We start from the raw sequence: 21551 nt of genomic DNA on the forward strand, positions 1-21551 counted from the left end.
AGAGGTAGGACCCACAGGCAGAGTGGACTGGGGGAGTGGAACACGGTGGGGAGCTGTCTTGCAGAAGACCTGACGTGGGTGAGCAGAGTCATGGGAAAGAAGCAGCTTGGGTGACCCTCAGGTGGATGGCCTGGAGAATGGAAGCCTGGAATAGGGGTGAAAGAACTGGGAACAGACTTCAAACTGACTCGTGGGTGGGTGGTCTGGAAATGATGCCCCTGGAGGAGGGCATGGAAATCTGCTGTGATTTGCACATGTTGTATTTTGGGGGTTGGGGGAGAATGGTTTTATCATGAGGGTTCTGCAGCTTACTGTACATAAATAAACTCTGCCTAGAGGTGGGTCTTTGAATTGGACACTGAAAGACTATATTCCTTTCTATGGGTGAATGAAGGGGAAACTGAGGCAGGCACACTGGTCATGATGCAGCTGGCTATAGGAGGGCACCCCAGGAAGGGGCATCCCTGCTACAATCCCTATGAATTTTTATCCTTCCTAGTGTAACTATAGATATTGCATATAAGTAGCACTGCCTTTCTTGAACCCTGCTTACTTCTTGGCCTCCATAATGTCTTGAGGCAATGAGATCCACAGATAACTGCATATTGTCTGAAATGGACTTCCTGTTCTGATTTCTAAATGTGTAGCCTTTCAATTTGTATTGAATGTCACCTTGCTCTTGTATTATGAGAGAGGGTAAATAGGAGTGTCTGACTTTCTCTATACTGTTCGTTATTTTATATACCTCTATCCTGTCTCTCATTAGATATCTGCCAGCAGTTGTGGGCAGGTGCTTCTGTTCACTGTCTGGCACGCTCACCCTGTGACCCAAGAACCCCTTAATACCAACTGACAAGGGGGTGCAGATGGGTTACAGGACTCTCCTGATTCTGGATTGTACATGCTGGCTCACCAAAGAGTGTCATATGAGGTCTCAGTTGAAAGCCGGTGTCTCACTAGTCATCAATATCATTGTGAAAAGTATGTACAGGTACAGGTAAGGAGTTATGTATCTGTTCCAGAAAATTATGTTCTTAAGCATGTAATTGAAAAGCAGGTCACCAGATATGCCTTAGACCGGTTCCTGCAGACAGGAGTCAAGAAACATTTCTCTCTCTGTCCGGAAAGTAAATTAAGAATTGTAAGTTAACACAAAATGGATGCCTATTAACATTTGACTTCGTATGTAAAGAAACAGATGTGAAATCAACAGGAAAGGAAGATACAGGAACAAACAAGCCATGGGGAGATGGGACATTAACCTGTCCATAGGTAAAGATGACAAACTCTGGGTGTATTTCTAGAAGACAAAGAAGACAGCCTGGCCCCCTTCACTGAGGAAGAAAAAGGACAGCACCTCTGCATTCATGAAAGTGGGGTCTCAACCAGATTTGCTTGAAAAAAATGCTAACGAGAACATTGGGTGAGATAAAACTTCTTTAGCCAGGAGGTTAACCTGCTAGTTAAATTTAGTCTCTGGAAAGTGTGTTTATAATTTTGTTTTACATGTAAGTGCTCCTTTTCAATATTCTTACTTTCTGTTACTTTGATAAACTTGTTCTTGTTTTCACTATAAATACATTTAAGTGCTGGTTCTGCGTTGAATCTTACAAGCTGGTGGGTACTGTTCCTTTAGGAATAGCCAGCCTGATAAGTCTGTTTGTTCAGTGATTAAGGTCCTGGATGGCGCAGGGAACACTCGGAATACTTTGGGTTGGTGTGCACCCACCACCCCTAAGCTGTACTCAGAGAGCAAGGTCTGCAGGGGCCTGGAAGGCAGCGCTTGTGCTGCCATAGGCTGGTGGTTTCAGGGAGCTGATCCATGGCAAACATGCCTTCATGCTAATGGCAGGTAGGGGTGAGGTGTCTCTCAATTCTTGGTCCTGTTGGGGAGCACCACCACCTCCCTCCCCCCATAATGTTTCATGTAAATAGACTTGGTTGAAATTTTTTGACAGCTTTTTCATTGAAAAATGGTTTTTCCAGGGCAATGACACTTTTTCACAGGAACATTTCACAGTGATTGAAATGTTTTCACTTTTCAACACTGTTCTGGAACAAAACACCTGAACAAATTTCATTTCACCACTCCTTCTTACTCCTTCATTCCCAAAAATGGGGGGGGGGGGGGGTTAAAACTGGAAGCCAGGGGGAAGGGAGAGAAGGACTTCTGCTTCCTTTTTTACTCCCCCTCGTTAAACATTAAAAATAAGAAATGGGGAATGTCGTCCTCCTCCTCCTAACAAAATAAACCAATACAAAAATTTTCTATCATAAAACAAAAAAATTCAAAAAAATCTCTTTTATGACACATACTTTTTTTTCAAAGTGGCTCTACATGTACATTTACAATGCTACTCTTCATGATTCCATAGACCCCATTCTATAGAAAGATCCTCATCTGTATGGCCCCTTATGTCTGCATGGGGTCCCATTACAGGATCTGGCCTGGGTGTATCTTAGCTATTTCGGCAGTGCCTTTCACCTGGGTATATTCAGCAAGGCAGTGCTCTAGTGTGCTCTAACAACACTGGACTATTTATAAACATTAATTCTAGTCAGATTGTTAAAGTCCTCATTCTATAAGGCCTAACACGCTGTACTGATGTAACCCGAAAAATGAATTTAAACAGCTATATTGAGTTCAGCAAGTAACTCTACAATCTCAACTTCCCCTTCCAGTTTTGCTGATCACATGAAATAGCTCCGGTCCTTGTTAGATCATCTGGCAGAGTTTGTACACCTCTTGTACGTTACATGGGAGAGGGGATGCTAAGAGACAATGGGGAACTGGGGTGAGATACTGTGCAGCTCCTCGAGGAGGCACAGCACAGAACTTACAGTCTGGGGAGAGAGGGGGCTAAAGTGGCTTTAAACCACCTTTGAGTTTTGCTAATCCTGGGTTCCTCCAGGGGCTGCAGACTCCTGGAATAATTTAGACAGTCCTTGGGGGCTAATTTACAGCAACTCCCCTAGGGTGCCCTATGGGTCAAAGAGCTGCCCAGAATCTCCTGTGTGTTGCATGATGCAGCTGCACCCTGGACACCCCCTCTAAGGTGGGACTGGAGAGAGTGTCCGAGGAAAGCAGCCTTACAGCAGTCTTCCACAGGGCCTGTGCCAGAATCCGCCCTCTGCTGGTTATGAGGCTGTGGTGCACCATGCACTGCTCTGGGATTGGAGAGGGGTGAGGATCTCCCGACAGGAGACAAGTCGCTGGTGTGCAGTGGAATAAGGAGGACAGCTCTCCAGCAATGGGAGGAGAAGGAGAGCCACTGAGGAGCTTGTGAGCTAACAGAGAACAGTAACCACAAGGAGAGAGGAGGCTCTGAGACACAGGCTGCATGGGTGAGCCACCTTGTCTGCATTTGCGCACGCAAGTGCTTTTCATAATCACTTTGCCAAAGCCTTTGGGATCAAAACACGGTTATTCAGCTGAGCATAAAGTGGGAAGAATTCATTCAGCTTTGGGGAACCAATCTGATGCAGCCATGGCAGGTGAAATAACTGAAGCCATGTGTTGCTAAGAAATGCCTGGAAAGATTCCTGCAATTCAAGACAGACCTGGCAAGGTGCAGGCAGTTACGTTTTGTAGACTGAAGGTGCCATGGACGCAGATTTGGAAGACAGGGTAGAGGGTTGCTGCCTGCAGCTGGGACTTGTGGCAGGGAATCAAGAGGGTGGGACTGATCTAACAAAGCCAAGAACAATGTAGTTCTGCCAAGTCTTCCCAAATGAGTCCAGTGTCAAATGGATGCTGTTTAAAGGGAATGGAAATATGGAAAGGAGACGGTGACTGCAGCAGAAGGAAAGTGGGGATTAGTTGGAAGTGATGCTTTGGGGAAGAAAACCAAAACCCCAACGTGACTCAGGAACCAAGGATGTATAGAGAGGAAAGCAGGAGCACACCTGCATTCAGAAGGGATATTTGCCCACCCAAGGGAGCCGGAGGTGGGGATTTCACACCACAGGAGACCAGCAAAGGTATACGTGGGTAGGCTGATGTCCAGCAGGCTGATCCAGCGGGAGTTCCACTAGCAGAGCCATTGTGTTGGTGGTTTTAGCCACTGTTCTATCCCTTTGTCTCTGGGTGATGACGGCCACACCAGAGCATGACTACACTAATGATCCTATCCAAAGAATACAACACTGACTAATCAGGAGCAAAAGGACACAGGTGGAATATTTTACAGTAAACACTAACCCTCAAGAGATGGAGAAAATCAAGGAGGAAGTGCTGGTTCACACGTTCGGTAGCGTGCTCTTACATAACTAGACAGTCCTTATTGCCGTTTGGCCCCTACAGACACCATCACAGACCACGGGACAGAGAGGAAATGATGACTGGGAAGACGAGCACCTACCCATGGCCCATATCAGTGATGTTAATGGAGAGGACCCTAGGAACAGCTGAGGAGTTTAAAACTACTGCGGTGACCTGATCCTAGATCCAGTTTACCTCCTGGTGTAATTTAGAGCATTCCCAGCCCCACTGGCTATGGTCTTTAGGGATTGCTGGGATGCAGGGCATTCCAGCCATGCCTAACTTTTCCCCTGGGGGAATTCCCTGTACAGCAGGGGCTGCAGGCTGGAAAGGGGCCACACCGGCTCTTTGCCAGCCATAGAGGGGCTGCTTTTTGGCCCATCATTGTGAGAACAGTGCAAAGGACCTGGAGTGGGGCTCGGGAACGAATTATTCCTCCACCCTCAGACCATGCTGTGGGAGAAATGTTTTTTCCTAATGCCTCCATGCATTTTGTAAAATATATGTAGACCAACAGATCTGACACCCATGGAAAGTGCCTTTCATTCCACTTTAGCTCCATCGCAGCAGATTACTACTTACTATCCATGCCCCTGACAGCAATGGGAAACAGCATGGCTTAGCATGAAACTATCAGACCGATATGAAGCACTGTGCAAACAACTTCCTCCCATTGCAGGGAGCAATTTATGACACAACACTCTTGGTTTCACCCAACGCTCCTTTCCACTCCTCCCCACACATTGTGAACTTGGATTTTTTTCCCCCTCTTTTCTGTTGGGGAAAATCTAAATGAAACACTTTGTTTTGGAGTCATTTTGATATTGATCTCTGCATCTGCCTGAGCTCTCCCATGCCTTATGGACGCTGTAGTTTTTTGATCAGCTGTGTATTAAAGTCAATGCACTGTTCACCTAAGTAAAGTTATGCATACATTTGTGTTTGCAGGGTTGGCAAACGTTAGCACACTTCAGGGAAAAACCAGTATCACAGAATGTTTCTGGGCTTCACCTGCACTACCATACAAACAGGCAGCATTGCATCTCCGGCTCTCTGATGCCTGCAGAAATGCCTATGCCTCCCCACAGCAGAGATTTATCCGTGAATTCCTTGAGGGGAAGCCACAAAGACCCAAAAGCTCAGAAGTGACTAAGCAGTACTGAATAAAACCTGCAGCAAATGGTGATACAATGCCCACCTGGTGTAAATCAGCATAACTCCTCTACAAGCAATGGAGCTTTGCCAGTTTGCACAAGCTGAGGACTTGGCCCACAGACGAGAGGGGAAAACCCACTCAAGGAACTGATAGTTTGGGGAAGGGAGCGGGGATACAATTCCTCTGTGAATCCCACTTACAAATCAATCATCATCCCGCAGCACTGAATCACTTACATTCCTTTGTTTTTCCCAGCAACAGCATTCTGGCCAGCTCGAAAAAAGCTTTGATTTCCCTCTTGTAGAGTCTGCTAAGATTCCAGGCATAGACCTGGAAGAGGAAGGAATGGGTGGAAATGCCAGTGGGTCTCTCTCCTGACTCTGTGCAGCTCCCCATCTCAATCACTAGCGAGCCATTCTCAGCAGTCTCTACACTGTGCCTGACACAAAGCCTACTGAAGTCAGCGGAAACATTCCTGTGGACCTCGATGGGTTTTGGAGCAGGCCTTTGGGAGAGCTGTGGAACTGCTCATAAAAACCTGGGAAGGGAAGAACCCAGCTGCTCAGCACTGAAGCCCGTTCTAAAGTCGTGCCGTTCGCTAGCTTCAGCGAGCAGGGTTGTTGAATCGCAAAGACTCCGGCACCCAGACTATGCCACAGCAAGCACACTGTGCCGTGGACAATAGCATCGGCTTGGACTTTGTCTTCCATGAGGGTGAGCTACAATGTCCCCTCTAATTTTTGACAGGCTGTGTGTGCAAAAAATTTCTTCTGTGCAAATTGTTGGGCTTCTGGGCAAATTTTTGTGTGCACGATGTTTTGCCGTGTGTGCGGGGTTTAGGATCTGTGTGCGCGCGCACAGCTTAGAGGGAACAGTGGCTCTACCCCTAAACATGAAAGCACAGCTTCAAGCATCCTTCCCGGCTCTTGTTTTCGGCAAACATGACAGTCCCACGGTAAGCAGCACACTTGTCACTGAAGGACTATCTGCCTTCCAATTGCACACTTGGCTTTCACAAGCTATGTAGCCTCAGAGACAGACAGTACTTCGATGGGAAACCTCGAAAGCAGTGATACTCAGACCTCAGTGAATCAGGAGCCAAGTCAACGATCAACATTGCCCAAAAGAACCACTGTAGTGTGAATTCATTGCTTTCATTTAATATAAATAAAATAAACTCATTCCTATATATATGCTTCTCACAGCAAAATGACTGACCAAGCATTCTATAACTGGTTGATAACACAGTAAAAGCATCCTGATTGGTTAATAATGAAATCACGCAGTGTTTTAATACCATGTGCTGCAAAGAGCCGCAGGAGACACATTGAAGAGCCACTTGGGGCTCCCAAGCCTCAGTCTGAGGATCACTGCTCTAAAGGGGAGCAGCAGGGAGCTGTGCTGGTGATTTAGCAGGTGCTACTGTTCTTTTAGTCTGAGCAATGGAGGAATGCCCCAGCATGGTCTGAGCGGGTGCTGTCTTTCTGATCAGATGTAGATACTGGCCTTCATTGAATACTGAGGGGCCCTTGTGTGTTTGATACTCTCAGGGATTAAACCTCATCGGGCATTCTTTTATCCCACTCTGATGATTGCTATGCTGCAGGGCTGGAACTCCGATCTGGGTTCAGTCTCTGGCTCTAACATAGATGCCTATGCAAATTTGGGTAGTTCACTGTAAAATGGGGATAACGCTACCTTTGCCTGTCTTGTCTACTTATGCTACAAGTGTCTCTAAGTAGATATTGTCTGTCTGTTACTATGAATGTGCCCATGGCCTGGCATCATGAGGCTCTGATCTCAGCTGGGGAAATTCAGATAACGATGGCTATTCTTGAATAGTGTCCTCATTCAGAAAACAGGGCATAGCTTTAAGCCAAAGCCCAAAAGACTTTACATAAAATACTGTTGTGAATAAAAGTGATATTTTCATGGTTATTTCTTCATTTAATCTCTATATGGCCATGTCTATATTAAAAGACCACAGCTTAGATTGCCAACCCAATTAAAAACATCCCACTTAAGTGGAATAATGTAGGATTATTTATTGTTACCCCACCATGGCTGATGTTGCACTGGATATTTCAGCTGCGAGGCCGTACCTTTGGGAGATCATTGAACAGGATCGGGTTGGCATTCTTCAGCCAGGCCATAAGTGGAGTGTAAGGTAGCAGGTCATCATGGTAGGGGCCATGGGTGGGTGAAATTAGCTTGCTAGCCAGCTGCATTTGAGTAGGAACTTGACCATTTCCCTGAAACAACAGAAAGAGCAAAGCCTAGCTCAATAAAATCATTCATATGCAGCACTTGGCAAATTTAAACGAATCTCTTCCGGATTGCTTGCGAAGCTCCAGTTCTGAACAGGGGTGCTGGAACAATTTGTATAGTGGGGGTGCTGAGAGCCATTGAACCAAGCTGTAAACCCTGAATATAATGGAAACTGCTTTAAGAGAAGGGGCGCGGCCATGCCCCTACTTCCAGAACCTATGGTTCTGAAAACATTTGAGAAGCCATAAGTTACTTGGGAGAGCAATGTTAAAAACCACTACGGCCATGTATCTACACTTACTGCTTCAACAGTATAGCTATGCTATGACAGCAGGGTGGATGCAGCTTATTGGTGCAAAGCTGGGCTATTCCCGGGATAGCTTATTCCATCACCACCACCCCTCAAGGAAATAAGCTATTCTGGTATAGCCAGTATAGCTGCATCTACACTAGAGGCTTTTGCTGGCATAGTTATGTTGGTGAGGGATCACACCTCTTCACGCCACTGACCGACGTAGCTATGCCGGTAGAAGTCTGTACTGCAGATGTGACCTATGTTGCATCCAGTTGTAGGGGAACAGGGCTGAACAAAGTGATAAGCTGGGAATGTCTGGTCAATCTGCAGTGGGAAACTAAACTGAGAAGCCCCATTTGTGACGCTGGATCTTAGCAGGAGAAACAGAAAAGTTTGTTCCTCTTAAATTCAGCGTCTACTTATGAGGACCCACATTGCGCAATCAGATCTGCGCAGGTACAAGGATCTGGATAGGTGGACCTGACTGCAGGCCCAGGATAGCATGGTGCAGGCTACTGCAAGGCATTCTCTCAGGCTGCTAGGGAGACAAGTTGGGGGAGGAGAAGTTGAAGGGCAATTACAATCTCTGGCCCTCACCATTTCCAAAGGGAAGTTTAAAAGGGAGGGGAGAAAACAGGGCGTTGGCAAAGCAAGACATCATTCAATAAAATAACCCTTAGTATTGACTCCAAGCATAAATCCTTGCGTTATGTGTGTGATTAGTCACACTCAGAATCTAGAAAACTAGATATGGGCCATTTCGCAGTGAGCCATAGTTAACACAGCTATTTCCAACAGCACAGTAGAGCAGTGGTTCTCAACCAAGGATACGTGCACCCCTGGGAGTACACAGAGCTCTTCCAGGGTTACATCAACTCACCTAGATGTTTGCCTACAACAGGCTACATAAAAAGCACTAGCAAAGTCAGTACACACTAAAATTTCATACAGACAGTGACTTGTTTATACTGCTTCTGTATATTATACACTGAAATGTAAGTACCATATTTATATTCTTAATTTATTTTATAATTATATAGTGAAAATGAGAAAGGGAGAAAATTTTCAGTAATAATATGCTGTGACATTTTTGTGTCAGATTTTGTAAGCAAGTGGTTTTTAAGTGAGGTGAAACTTGGGGTATGCAAGACAAATTAGACTCCTGAAAGGGATATGGTAGTCTGGAAAAGTTGAGAGCCGCTGCAGTAGAGTACTTAGAATCCACTCTCTGCAGACAATAGTATCCAGGCATGGGCCTGATGGAGTCTCATCTCAATATGGTCACAGCTGCGTGAGACCAGAATCAGGACCCAAGTCTGTTTCTGACAAACAATATTCAATAATGATGTGGCAAGGACTACTTTAGTCTTTCAATAGGCATGAGAAGGAGGAAACGTGACCCAGATTTCTGTGCTCTTAGGAATGGAATTTGAGTCCCACTCCAGAGAGAAAGCCCTGAACGGAATGTCTATGCTCTCCTGGAACTGACCCCTTCTCCTTTACAAACCTCTGCTTTGTCCAGTCCCAGCCGAGTAGATCCCCTCCCGAATCTAATGTAGATGTTTTAAGGTGACTTTTTGAAGGGATTTGGGTTTGTGCTCCCCCCTCTTCATATATAAAGAAAGCGAGAAAGGTGTTGTTTTCCTTTCCCTGCCCCTGCCAAAACAGGAGATTTCTGCTTATTTTTTAATCTAGCAACAGCAGGAGTCTCACACTTCAAATGAAGGTGCAAGTAATTGGAGACTTAAAGACATACTTTCTCCGAAGCATTCATTAGCCTCCAAAGTTAAATGGTTGTGGACAAAAACGAAGCTATAAACAAGCTGATTAATATCCCTTCCTTTCTCAATTGTCGCAACCAGGGGCATGCACAAGGAGGGGCAAGCAGAGGCACGTGCCCCTCCCCCCCCCATAATTGGCCTGGGGCACAAAACTTCTCTGGCCCCAGAGAGCTCCTGCCAGGGCTGGGGTGGTGGGGACCAGCGAACTCCTCGGGGGTGGGGATGGGGGTGGGCACAGAATGTGTCTCTCCAAAAGGGGTCAAATTTAAATTCCTGCGCATACCCCTGGCCGCAGCTTTCAGTCTCTTCCCTCTTGTGATGTTATCATTTCATTAGTTTCCAGTAAACGTAGAGTCCTACAAGCTAATTGGGACCTAAGTTTCTAATGTCTATAGGAAATCGGGGAGGGACAATCACTTCTTTAAAAAAAGTGTCGTTCAGGGTTAAGCCTTTTTTAAATCTGACTGTGGCAAGACAGTGGCATGGGAGGACAGTTCTCCAGATCAGTAAATATGTGCAACACTGCCCCCCTGTAAAAGACTCAGTCCAAAGAAGGTTTGTTTAGGTGTGTGTAAAAAAGAGCTGGGGAAGGCACCGGTGTCTTTTAACTCTTTCTGTGCCTGTTTTTAGGGTAGCACTTTCTATACCTCCAACATTGCTTTGCCAAAACAGTAATTCCTTTCAGTGTTTAACACATACCACAGCCAGCTTGGGGTTAACCTACCTGCAGTTCAAAGATGCTTGTAATATGGCTGATGAAACTGTTTTCAAAGTTCTGCTTCAGCGTTTCAAACATGATCAACTGTTCTGCTATGGCCTGCAGCTTCCGGTAACCTTGAGTTAAGGAGGAGAAGGCTGACATAACGAGAGACTGCACACACAGCACTGTGCCCAAAGACACATCAGTCGTGAAAGTGACAAATATGACAGGTCTCAGAGACGTGCAGTTTTGAAGAAATACTCTCATCCAAACCCAAAAGGAGTGAAATATTCACTGCAGCACTAAAATAAGGACAGAGCTTGAGTTAAAAAAAATATGCATTCACAGTACACCGCTAGCAGTCCGTCTTCATGTGCAAATATCCAGTTTCTGTACGATGCGCTCACTGCCCTTTCCTGCACAAATGAAGCATATCACTGCACCCATGGGGTTTTGAAATCAGACCCACAGTGTATTATTCTAAAGGAGCAAATAATTCCCCAACACTCGTATAAATACAACTGGGCTGCCTCTTGGTTCTGTGTTAAAAACAAGCTTCTGTTAGCTCTTTTCCTAAATATAAGACCAGATAAGCAGTCAGCATATAGATGGCTCCTGGCTGCACACTGTTCCAATCTATTTAGGGAAAAGGGAGCTAAAGCTTAACTTAAGCTTGCTTTAGCAATTCTTTCCCCTACCCCATAACATATACAGACAGAGAGGGGGCTGGCTAATTCTATGACCTGGAGGAGTAGAACCATTTCCTTCTGATTTCTTTCTTCACGAATATGCACTGATAGGGCTGCCCTGGCAATCCCAACCTTTTCCCTGGCTGTGAAAACAGCAAGTTCAGGATGACAGACAACACCAGAGTGTGCTTGTAAGGTCTGTTGGAGGTTTATCCTGAAGGTCTTAGAGTAACCTCCAGCATGTCTCCTAGAAAAGCATTACCCCTTACAAGTAGCTCCCCCAGCTAACATCCAGCATTGGTACCATCCACTGTCAGAAGGCAGGATACTGGGTTAGGTGGACCATGGGTCTGACCCAGTATGGCCGTGCTTATGTTCTTAACATGTACCTCCACCACTCTAACCACATTCAGCTCTCCATGGGCATCAGCCCTATACCACTGAAGATCCCAACACCCCAAACTGGCAGGTCAAGGCCAGTCAGGAGTGGAATACCACTGACTGGCAGCCCAAGTAAATGACTGAGAACAGAGCTCACTAAGGATGTGGGGAGATGAAATTTGGTGGAGAGAGAAAAGTTTGAGGTTTTGATTCCAGTCTAACACGGGTTTGTGTTGAAGTAAGAAAGCAGGATACGCATCCCTCACATCAGAAAATAAAGTGAAGTAATGTCCCATGAGTGCATGGCACTTCAGATGGGACTGGAGGAGAACAGACAAGTCAAGTGAAGCCTGGGAGTGGTGGAAAGGTCAGGTCAAACACAGGAGGTTCCTGCGCTGTAGCCAGTTTTATGTCTGAGAATGCTGAGGTCCGAGGAGGTGAAGTAACTTGAACAATGAGTCTGGGATCTCATACTCATTCCTTCCAGGATTTTGCTCCAGTTGAGTGTTTGAATTCAGGGCTTCCTTCTGTTTTAGAGCTTTGCCTCAGCCAACCTGCAGGTGAAGGGTTTGGGACAGTCCCTGGAAATCCAGAAGGCCATGGTTCAGAGGAGCACCTGATGGCTCAGTGACTCAGTGAGCCTATGCAAATGTTGGACAATACAGTGCTGTGCTCTGTGGCAGCTCACGTAACTGTAAGCCAATGGGGCTGATAAGGCACAAAAGGTGGCGGTTAGCTTCTACTCCTACTCACCGGGCTGTATCTGAACGTTCATGCAGCTGGAGAGAGCTTCCGCTGCTGCAATGCAGGCCTTCACTTTGCTGGGGCTAGAGAGGTCGCCCTGGCTCAGAACCTGGCGGTGCGTCTCACTAAGGTCCAGGTTACTCTAATCAAAAACCCAAGAGAACTGATTTAATGCTTGCTGCCTCCCTATCCCTCCTCCCCTCACCAGCATCCGAGCTTGGTGTCCTATACCCTGTGTGCACATATGAAGGATGGGCACTCTCACTGTTTTAAGTGGCACAGTGTTACATTAAACTGCCAGGCTGCATTCTCAGTCAAATGCATCGTGCTGCCATTTCCCCTTCAAAAATAATAGTGCACCATAAAAACAGCAGAACTCCCAAATGGGATCATGGCAAGGGAAAGCCTAGGGACCCAAATCACAGAGCAGGGCTCCACAGTGCTAGGGGCTGTACAAACACATAAGACACAGACAGTCCCTGCTCCCAGGAGATTACAAGTTAGAGAGGATTGCTGGAGTCCATGAAGCCAGGGGAAACTATTTTAGCATCAGATTGCTGCCTCAGCAGCAGTGCAAAAACAGCATGCCAGTGTTCTTGTTTACCATATGAGTGACCTATTTATAACTGGAGAGACAGCACAATCCTGGAAGCTGATTGGCTGGTGAGGAGATAAGAAGAATTTCAGGCAAACATGGTCCAGAAAAATCAAACATTTCTCTCCCTCCCCTACCACAAATATGACCCTTGTTGATAGTATCTGCATCCTGTGCTGCAATGCAATTAAAGAGTTAATGCTTTAGCTGTCGGTATGCCCAGGCGTAGTGCTGAGGATCTATGTCATTGCTGATAAAGCACTGGTCTTTGTTGTGAACTCATGGGCCTCTCTGTGCTCCTTTTGGCTGCATGGTCAGCTAGCAGCATGATGCATCCAGCTGTCTGTGTTCTGTGAGACCCTCTGCTTCCAGCCATGTCACTTCTGCTGTACCTGGGCCACCCCCCTCATTTTAAATCTGAGCAGTGTGTCCACCACCATAGTATCTAGGCCTCAAAGAACTGCCCTGCTCCCTCACTTCTAAACCAGACAGGCTGGGAGCCCTGTGGAAGGCAGGTCTGGATCAGGCTCCCTAAGCCCAGTGGGAGTCTGTCCTCTGACTTCAGTGGGCCATGCATCAGTCCCTCTGTGACTTCACCTACCGTGAGGAAGAGAATCTCGCTCATCAGCTTCTCATGGTTGGAGTCTATCTGGTGCAGCAAGGAGTTCCCCTGCTGGATGTGATCCATCTGCTGCTTCACGCTCCCCAGCAGCTCATCGTAAACCTGCAAGGTCTCCTCCACTTTGGCAACCTCTGCCAGGGCCTCGTCGATGGAGCCCATCAGCAGTGTCACCTGCTTCTCGGAAGAGATGATGGCCTGGAGATTGGTCTGTGAACAAGAGAAGCAGAGTGCTCTGGTACAGCACAATGCCAGTGCAGTGAGGGGTGCTGTGGTCGGCTTACACTCACATACACGCAGACACTTTGATCACTAGTGAGGATCAAACACAGGGACGTCTGCAAGAAAGCCACCAGGCCTCTGCCACTTGGGCCAAAGCAGAACTCCTTTGGTGGCAATGTGCAACAGCTTGTTAAAATGACTGGGGTCCACCCCTAGAGGTAGACATTGTCACACACTCTCTCTCTGTCTCTCTGTCAGTGTATCCTATTTATACCCAGCTAAAATAAAACGCCTTTGCATTACTGCCATAGCAGCAGAGATTTCTGGAGACCATGCCATGCCATGGGGTTCTGCTGTGTGCCCTGCAAGGTTCTGAGGGTCCGACATGTCCACAGCACCAGCTCAGAATATGAAGGCAAGTGGCATGGCAGCTTCTGAACCACTCATGCAAACACAAGACCCTTCCCTAGATACAGCCTTTGAGGGCCTTGAAGTGATATTATGCCAGGGAAATGTTGCCCGCTGGGTGTAGGTGAAGCACATTCCTTGTGTATTCCTACAGGATGCCAAGCTCCACGGCATTTTGTAGTAGCCACCTTCCTTCCCACTCAGAGGAATTTTCCTGCCGCCTTCAGTGGGGCTGCTGGAGGGAATCCAAGATGGCAGTTCATGGGTGGGGCTATCTCAATTTGTGTGCTGTGAGATTTCATGGGACCTGTGCCATCCAGGGATATGAAGTATCACAAAGTAGGTCCACTCCCATAATAATTTCAATCTGACACATTGTCTAAGGGTCACGTGCTGTCCCAACAGCACAGCCTAGATAGCCAGGTCTTGCACTGGAGAGATCCATTGGATTGAGAGAGGAAGTGAACAGACCTTCCTCCTCAGGCAGGGGAGAGGTTCTGCTTCTGTATATGCAGTTTAAGGCCATATCCATCACACACACGTGTGCTCTCAGCCTCACCCACCCCAAGACACACAAAGGAAGGCTCTATGCTGCTTTCTCTCCAGCCTGTCCATGCCTCTGCTCCTTAATGCAGCTCCCCGGGCCCTCCAATTCCAGGCAGCTGCTGCAGAGTGCCCCACAGCCCCTGAGCTGGCTGCTGCCCCAGAGAGATGGGGGAGAACAGGAGGCCCTGCAAGAGCCCCAGCCACTACCAGCCCAAGGAGAAAAAAAGAAATAGCAACTCCAGCAGAGTAGCTGGAACCGCCACAGCTACCTCTTCGAGTAGACTCCACAAAGAGCAGAGGAAAGAAGGGTGCTGTAGGGCTGGTGATGGCACCTGGTTTTCCTACAGGGCCATGGGTGCTCTGCTACTGCCTGCTCCTTGTGGGGGGGACACACTGGGGGCAGCAGTGATGACTGGTTCATTGCTCTGCTGGAGCTCTTGCTCCCCTTCACTTCCCAAGGGTGAGTGTTGACTCCAGGGCACTACGTGACCCTATAGCCAGCTTTACCCATGGCCATAGTTCTCTGCATTCCCACAAAAGTGTCTGACCCAGGCCATCATGAGGAGGCACGCAAATTCCGAGCCAATAGCCGCCACACACATGGCTTCCTATTCTGATGGTGGAATTAATGAAGTTAAATCATGCATGACGTGTACATATATATAAGAAAATGGGAGGCACTATTAGCCTCAAGAGGTCTTAGACATTTGCTTTGACAGAGCATGGAGTTATAATTGCTTGTTAATCATCACTGACAAGATCTGTTAGAGATTAACTGGTTTTGAAATGGTAATTGTATCATAGCCACTGGTTGAAGCACCATGTTGGGTATCAAATAAGATAATCGATAGATACAGGCCTGGGAGGACTGAGGTTTCTGGCCTGTTGTTTTTCTCTTTTAAATGAGTTTGTCTTTATTAATATTAAAATTAGGTGGTGAGTTTTTTATTAAATAAAAATCAACATCAACAGAAGCATCTGTGCCCCCACAGTAAACACAAGCAGTGCTTTGCAATCATGAAGGCCACAAAGGAAAGGAGACAGAGGTTCTGTAAATCGACAACAGGCCTGGCTTCTTAGAGAAGCTAGAAGGGACTGTGTGATGGGGTGTACACCCCATACCAGAAAGGAAGGGGTTAAAAGCAGCCTAGGGAAGCAGTGCAGGGAGCAGCCAATCAGAGAGAGGCTGCACAGAGCAGCCAATCAGGGCCCAGCAGGCTGATGTAAAAAGGAGCTGCTGGGCAGAGCAGGGTTAGTTGCTGTAGGGAGCCTAAGGAGAGAGGATTGTGTTTCTAACAGCCTGCAGGAAGGTAGCACCTTGGACAGAGCAGGTGCTGGCTGGCTGCTGGGACTTGTGGATTGGAGGTTCTGAGAAGAGTGCAAAGAAGGTGCTGGGGCCCATGGGGAAGTGGCCCGGGGGAAGTGGCCCAGGGAATTGAAGCAGTTCTGATGGAGAAGTTAAAGAGAGGCAGCAGGAGGCTTCTATAGCCAGGGTCCCTGGGCTGGGCCTGGAGTAGTGGGTGGGCCCAGGTCCCCTCTTCTCACCACTGCGGGAGTGGCTTGACAATAGAACTAGGAGATACTCCTCCCCCACCCCCCTGCAAAGGGGAAAACATGGATGGTGACATGGCTGGAAGGCTGAGTCATGAAGAGGACACTGCTGTTCTTTGACTGAGGTGAGTCTGTAGGAGGAGAAAGCGCTGGGAGCGGCACTACCAGATGAGGGCGTGCTGGCTGAGAAAGCTAATCTGTGTGATGGTGGGTAGGAAGTGCCACTCTGGTGAGGGAATTCTGTTACAAGCTGCCCTAGACCCAAAGGAGGTTAGTCTACAGAGCCTCACTGAAGGAAGACCTCATTGCTGCTCCCCTGAAGGGATGTGTTGGCTGCCACTTCCTGCAGCTCCCATTGGCCGGGAATGGCAAACCGCAGCCACTGAGACCTGCCGGGGGCTGTGTATGCGGATGATCAACGTCAGCAAAATGTCTCATGGCCCGCAATCCGATTACCTTGATGGGCTGCAGGTTGCCCACCACTGCCATAGGGGCACCGCGCATACCTGTCTGTCCCACACATGGTGCCATTTTAGGAGAGGCATTGCTTGAAGCTGGTGGGCTTGGCCTCAGCCAAAAACAAAAAGACCCACAATGGAGCAGGGAAGATTCAGTGGAGCCCTAAAGAAAACAAAGACCTGAAAACTGGGCAAAGAGCCTGCCACTCGCCCCTTGAACTCTAATAAAGCCATGTATAAAGAGAAGAAAGGGCAAGCTTTCCTACAAGCGCCTGATGGGAGTGATGACAGACACCACTGAGCTTCGGCTTGGTCAACCTCCACACCCCTACCCACGCTCAGAAGGAACTGAGTAGCATTTGGGGCTTTGTGTGTGGCTCCATGCAGGTTCTTATCTCAAAGACCCACAAAAACTAAGGCAGGCAACTTTTCCTCCCTCTCTGAAAGTTCTTGGAAGCTGCCGGATTACAAACCAGTGTAATTTCCCCATTGCTGCTCAGCTGCCTTTGTGTCTCAGATTTCCAGCCTCACTGCAGTGGCTCCAGGCTACGCTCCTAAAGATTCCAACTGACATTTTGTTTTTTATTAAATGCTACTAAATTATAGCCATAAACCTCCAGCAAGCCTGTCACTGCTTTCCCTTCTGATTTTCTTATTAGGGCTTTTCAGAGCCTTGGGACTTTGCCTTTAGCAAAGCGGCACCAATCAAACTGGCAGAAGAACTGCTAGAAGGGACAGCTCTCTGGAGAAATATTGCTCAGGTAATGATAATAACTCTACTGCATGAGACGTCTCCGAGTTTCAGAAACGCATATGGATTTAAGAATGCCCTGGAAATCGGTGAGTGAACTAGGTATCAAGGTACGAACTGGCGCTCCAGGCCTCACAAATACAATGGCCACCGTCTCACTCGCCACAAAATTTTAGCAACATTTTGTTAATGTTTGCAAAGTGCTTCAAGATCCCTAGATGAAAGGTGCTCTAAGAAGAACAGTGTTTGTTGTTGTTATGCTGTAGGCAGTATATGAGCATATGCATGACTCAGTTGTACACAATAATATTAATACTTTTTGATAAATGCCACATTTATATTTATCAAAATAAGTGTTAATAATTATTTATCAATTAATGGTCCTTTTAAAATAATGCACTTTGCAGCACCTTTCATTTCCAAGAACTTAACCAATATTTATTATGTACCCTTGGAAGATAGGTACTGCTATCCCTAATTTACTGATGGGGAAATTGAGGCACAGAGCAGTATGTGACTTGCCCAGGAGCACACAGATGTTTGCTGTTAGAAACAGATCTCAGGAGTTCTGCTTCTCAGATCTAAGGACTACATACCAAAGTACAAAGAAGGCACACTGGTATGAAGCGACATAGAAACACAGGTTTGGAATAGAGAAAACATAAAGAAACACAAAGCAAAACGGATTTAGGATTTTGTGGATTCTGATAAATTTTAGGTTATTTCTTCTATTTTGTTTTTTGGTTTTTTAGTTATCTAACTATAAAATCCAGTGGAACCAGAAATGTTGCTGTATTGTAAGTGCTCTAAATCAGCGGTTCTCAAAGCTGGTCTGCTGCTTGTTCAGGGAAAGCCCCTGGTGGGCTGGACTGGTTTGTTTACTTGCCGCGTCCGCAGGTTCGGCCGATCACGGCTCCCACTGCCCGCGGTTCGCCGCTCTAAGCCAATGGGGGCTGCGGGAAGCGGCGCTGGCCAAGGGACGTGCTGGCCGCCCTTCCCGCAGCCCCCATTGGCCTGTAGTGGCGAGCCGCGATCGGCCGAACCTGCGGACGCGGCAGGTAAACAAACCGGTCCAGCCCACGAGGGGCTTTCCTTGAACAAGTGGCGGACCGGCTTTGAGAACCGCTGCTCTAAACAAGCATCTCATCACGTTCCCTCCAGTACTTAGAGACATAAGATGTCTTCCAGGCAAATGTAATAAAATACAGGAACATTAAATAAATGGAATAAAACACAGCAGCTTTTTCTTTTCCACATGCAGTGTCTCCTGTTATTTGAGCCTGTCGCCTGTCAATCATTCCCTTGCTCTTTCACATGCTACCTCATCCTCTCGCCTCCCCCTCAATTCCATTCTTTCCTGGTCCTCTCCTCCCAGCCTTCCCGCTCTCCATGTCTCTCAGGCCTTGTCCTCACTGGGTTCTTACCTCAGGGAAGTTCATACATGCTAGCACCCCCAAGGTAAAAATGGCACTTTTCTGAGCAGTGAAAACAAGTCCTTAAGAGTCCCCACCTCCTTCCCTTTCTTGTCCCAAAGAACTCCATCTCTCCTGTGCTCTGCTCTTCAGGTTCCCCCCCCCCATTGCCCCTCTGACATTGTAACCCCTCTCATAGTTTCTTTCCTCCCCTCTCCCCTTGCTGGGCTGTGGAATGCCTATTTCCCCTTCTTCCTTTGCCTCATCCCCCCTCCCCCATAGGGGCTGCTGAGTGTGGAGAGTGGGTCCCTTGTTCTTCTGTCCTTCTTGTGCCATCTACCTGCAGCCATGCTAGCTCTTCGCTCGCCTCCTTCACGGCACTGGGAGCCCAATGGACAGGGAGACTTTGATTCCAGGGACGGTGCTAGCACCGTGGGCGGCAGTCTGTTGCCTCTCTTCCAGGTACTCCGAACAAACCAAAGGACCTGTATGCATGAGCTATCTCTATGGGCCTGGGAAATACATTCATCACCATGATGTCTCATGAAAACCATGGGTAACAGAAGCTGGTGGGTGCTGATCCCTGCCATGTATTAACCCTTTATAACTTGCCCCAAGTCATTTGACTGTTGCCTGGAAATACACCCCATTCCCCTGGCAGCACTGCCATGCGCTGGGGAAGCAATGTCTTTGAACTCTTTAGAGGAAGGGGAGAGGTATTTACTGCAGCAACACCCTCTGACAGCTGATCTCTGTGTCTAGACTGCAGAAAATGGTGTTCTTAATTCAGGTTAGTTACCTTGTGCTGGGCTAGCAGTGCAAACACAGCAACTCAGCTTTCAACTCAGGTCAGGAGCTTGACTTCAAGCCTATATGTCAACTCAGGGTGCTAACCCATTAAAAGCTGAGTTGCCCTATCTTCACTGCTACTTTAACCCAAGATAGCTAGCGCAGGTTAGCTGATCTGAGTTAAGAGCACACTTCGTTTTGCAGTGTAGCCACACTCTGTTACTTTGAGGGCAGCTTCCAAGGGGGCCTATTTACCTGTTCTCCCACCCAGTGTAAGAGAGCCCTAGTGCGGTGCAAAGCACTGTTCAATTAAAGACAGTGGCAACATTCCCACTGACTGCAGTGGGGCAAGCTTTTGGCCCTAAATTGCTGTGTATCCTAACAATTGGCTTCTTAGCTCAAATAAAAGAGCCAGAGCTCTCTATGGGCCTCATCCAATTTGCAGTTACGTCAACGGGATTCTTTCCCTTGACTTAGGTGGAGTTGGCCCAGGGCCTAAGCAAATACCCAAGATGAATGTCAGAAAGCCCCTCACCTCATCCAGCACCTGGAGGTCTTTGCTCAAATTCTCTGCAAAGACCATGGAATTATTCACTATCGGCTCATTCTCCTCCATCAGCTTCAGCATGTCAACCGTTTCCTTCGGTGTCATCTCTTGGTAGGCACTGTGCTCGGCCTGGTCCCCAGCCTCTGCGGTGGCATTTCCAGCCTCTTGTAGACTCTGTTTCCCTGCATGCATGGGGGAGATTCATGGATGACCACAGCATTCTAGTTACTTTGTTGTATCAACCTTTCCTTTCTGCGGAGTCTAATCAGTTCCAGTCACTCACAAGTGACATGGGTACAACACTCTTAGCCTACTTCCCAGGTGATATTTATTTATACTGGAAGAAAATCACGGCATGTCCTACTACCATTTGTCTCTGGGGAGGCAAGGATCAGGGCTGGGCTAGCAGGGCTCTGTTGCAGGTCAGGCCTAACACATGTGGGCAAACTGGAGTCTGGTTGTGTCCCTGCCTGCTCCCACACGAAGCAAGGGAAAACATGGTGATGAGGTATCTGCAGGGCTCCTGCAGGATCCCAGAGATGCCCCCACCACTCCAATATCCTCAGATACACTGACAGACACATCCAAGAGACAGATGCACCCCCATGTATCTCAATAGACGCACTGATTGGTAGCGTTCCCCCAATAGGTAGATGGCCTCTTTTTAAGCTGATGCTTTTCCCCCACCTCCATACCTTGCCCAGCCCAGATACAGCCATTAGAGGCAAGATAAACTGTCCATTTTTCACTCCAGCCCAGCACTTTCTCCATGTGGCAACAGTCACGGGAATAAATTAGCCTGCTCTATAAATACTCTCTTAAGCCCGAACTCCCTGGATGAGTGATTCCTTCTCTCTCTGTCTGTGACTGTCTCTCACATTTCATGCAGCAGGCCCTCAATCCTCAGCCTCCCCTTCCCTCTTCCCTGCTGTCACTGGGAATAAAATGAGCTTTGTCCCAATCTGACCTTTCCACCAAACTAACAACGTGACACCAAGGGGAAGAAGGAGATCCCGCTAACTATCCACACCTATACAATTGCAGTGGCTTAGCAGCCAAAGTATATCCAGTAGAGGCACATTTATCTGACCTCTGACCAACCAACAACCCTCATTAACTAAAAGACAGCCATAAAGGACATGTGTGTCTCTGGCAGCCAGGGCTACTGTGCAAGGGTCAGAGGGGAGGAAAGGAGAAAGCATGTGCTCATGTTGCTGTAATTGTAACTAAAGGTCCTGCTTAGCTTCACTCTTGCTGGCCAAGACTAGCTCTGTTACACGGACTGTTTCTGTGGTCTGAATCTGATTTCTCAGGCTTGTGTCAGCTTGTGAACCCAGGACTGCAGAGCTGGCAGACAGCAAACACCGTCCAATAGCAG

At 47.5% G+C, this 21551-nt stretch overlaps 1 protein-coding gene across 1 annotated transcript in view; it reads right to left on the reverse strand.

The window, feature by feature from the left end:
* Positions 1 to 21551, reverse strand: part of LOC140917568 (exocyst complex component 1) — a 60504-nt gene that overhangs the window by 21937 nt on the left and 17016 nt on the right. The window contains exons 5-10 of the mRNA XM_073360683.1: positions 20162 to 20355; positions 13472 to 13699; positions 12285 to 12417; positions 10486 to 10595; positions 7520 to 7669; positions 5654 to 5747 (exon numbers count right to left, since the gene is read on the reverse strand). Of these exons, the coding sequence (XP_073216784.1) occupies positions 5654 to 5747; positions 7520 to 7669; positions 10486 to 10595; positions 12285 to 12417; positions 13472 to 13699; positions 20162 to 20355 (909 nt within the window). The remainder of the gene's footprint in view (positions 1 to 5653; positions 5748 to 7519; positions 7670 to 10485; positions 10596 to 12284; positions 12418 to 13471; positions 13700 to 20161; positions 20356 to 21551) is intronic.

This window comes from Lepidochelys kempii, chromosome 9 (assembly GCF_965140285.1).
Source record: "Lepidochelys kempii isolate rLepKem1 chromosome 9, rLepKem1.hap1, whole genome shotgun sequence".
Lineage (NCBI taxonomy): Eukaryota > Metazoa > Chordata > Testudines > Cheloniidae > Lepidochelys > Lepidochelys kempii.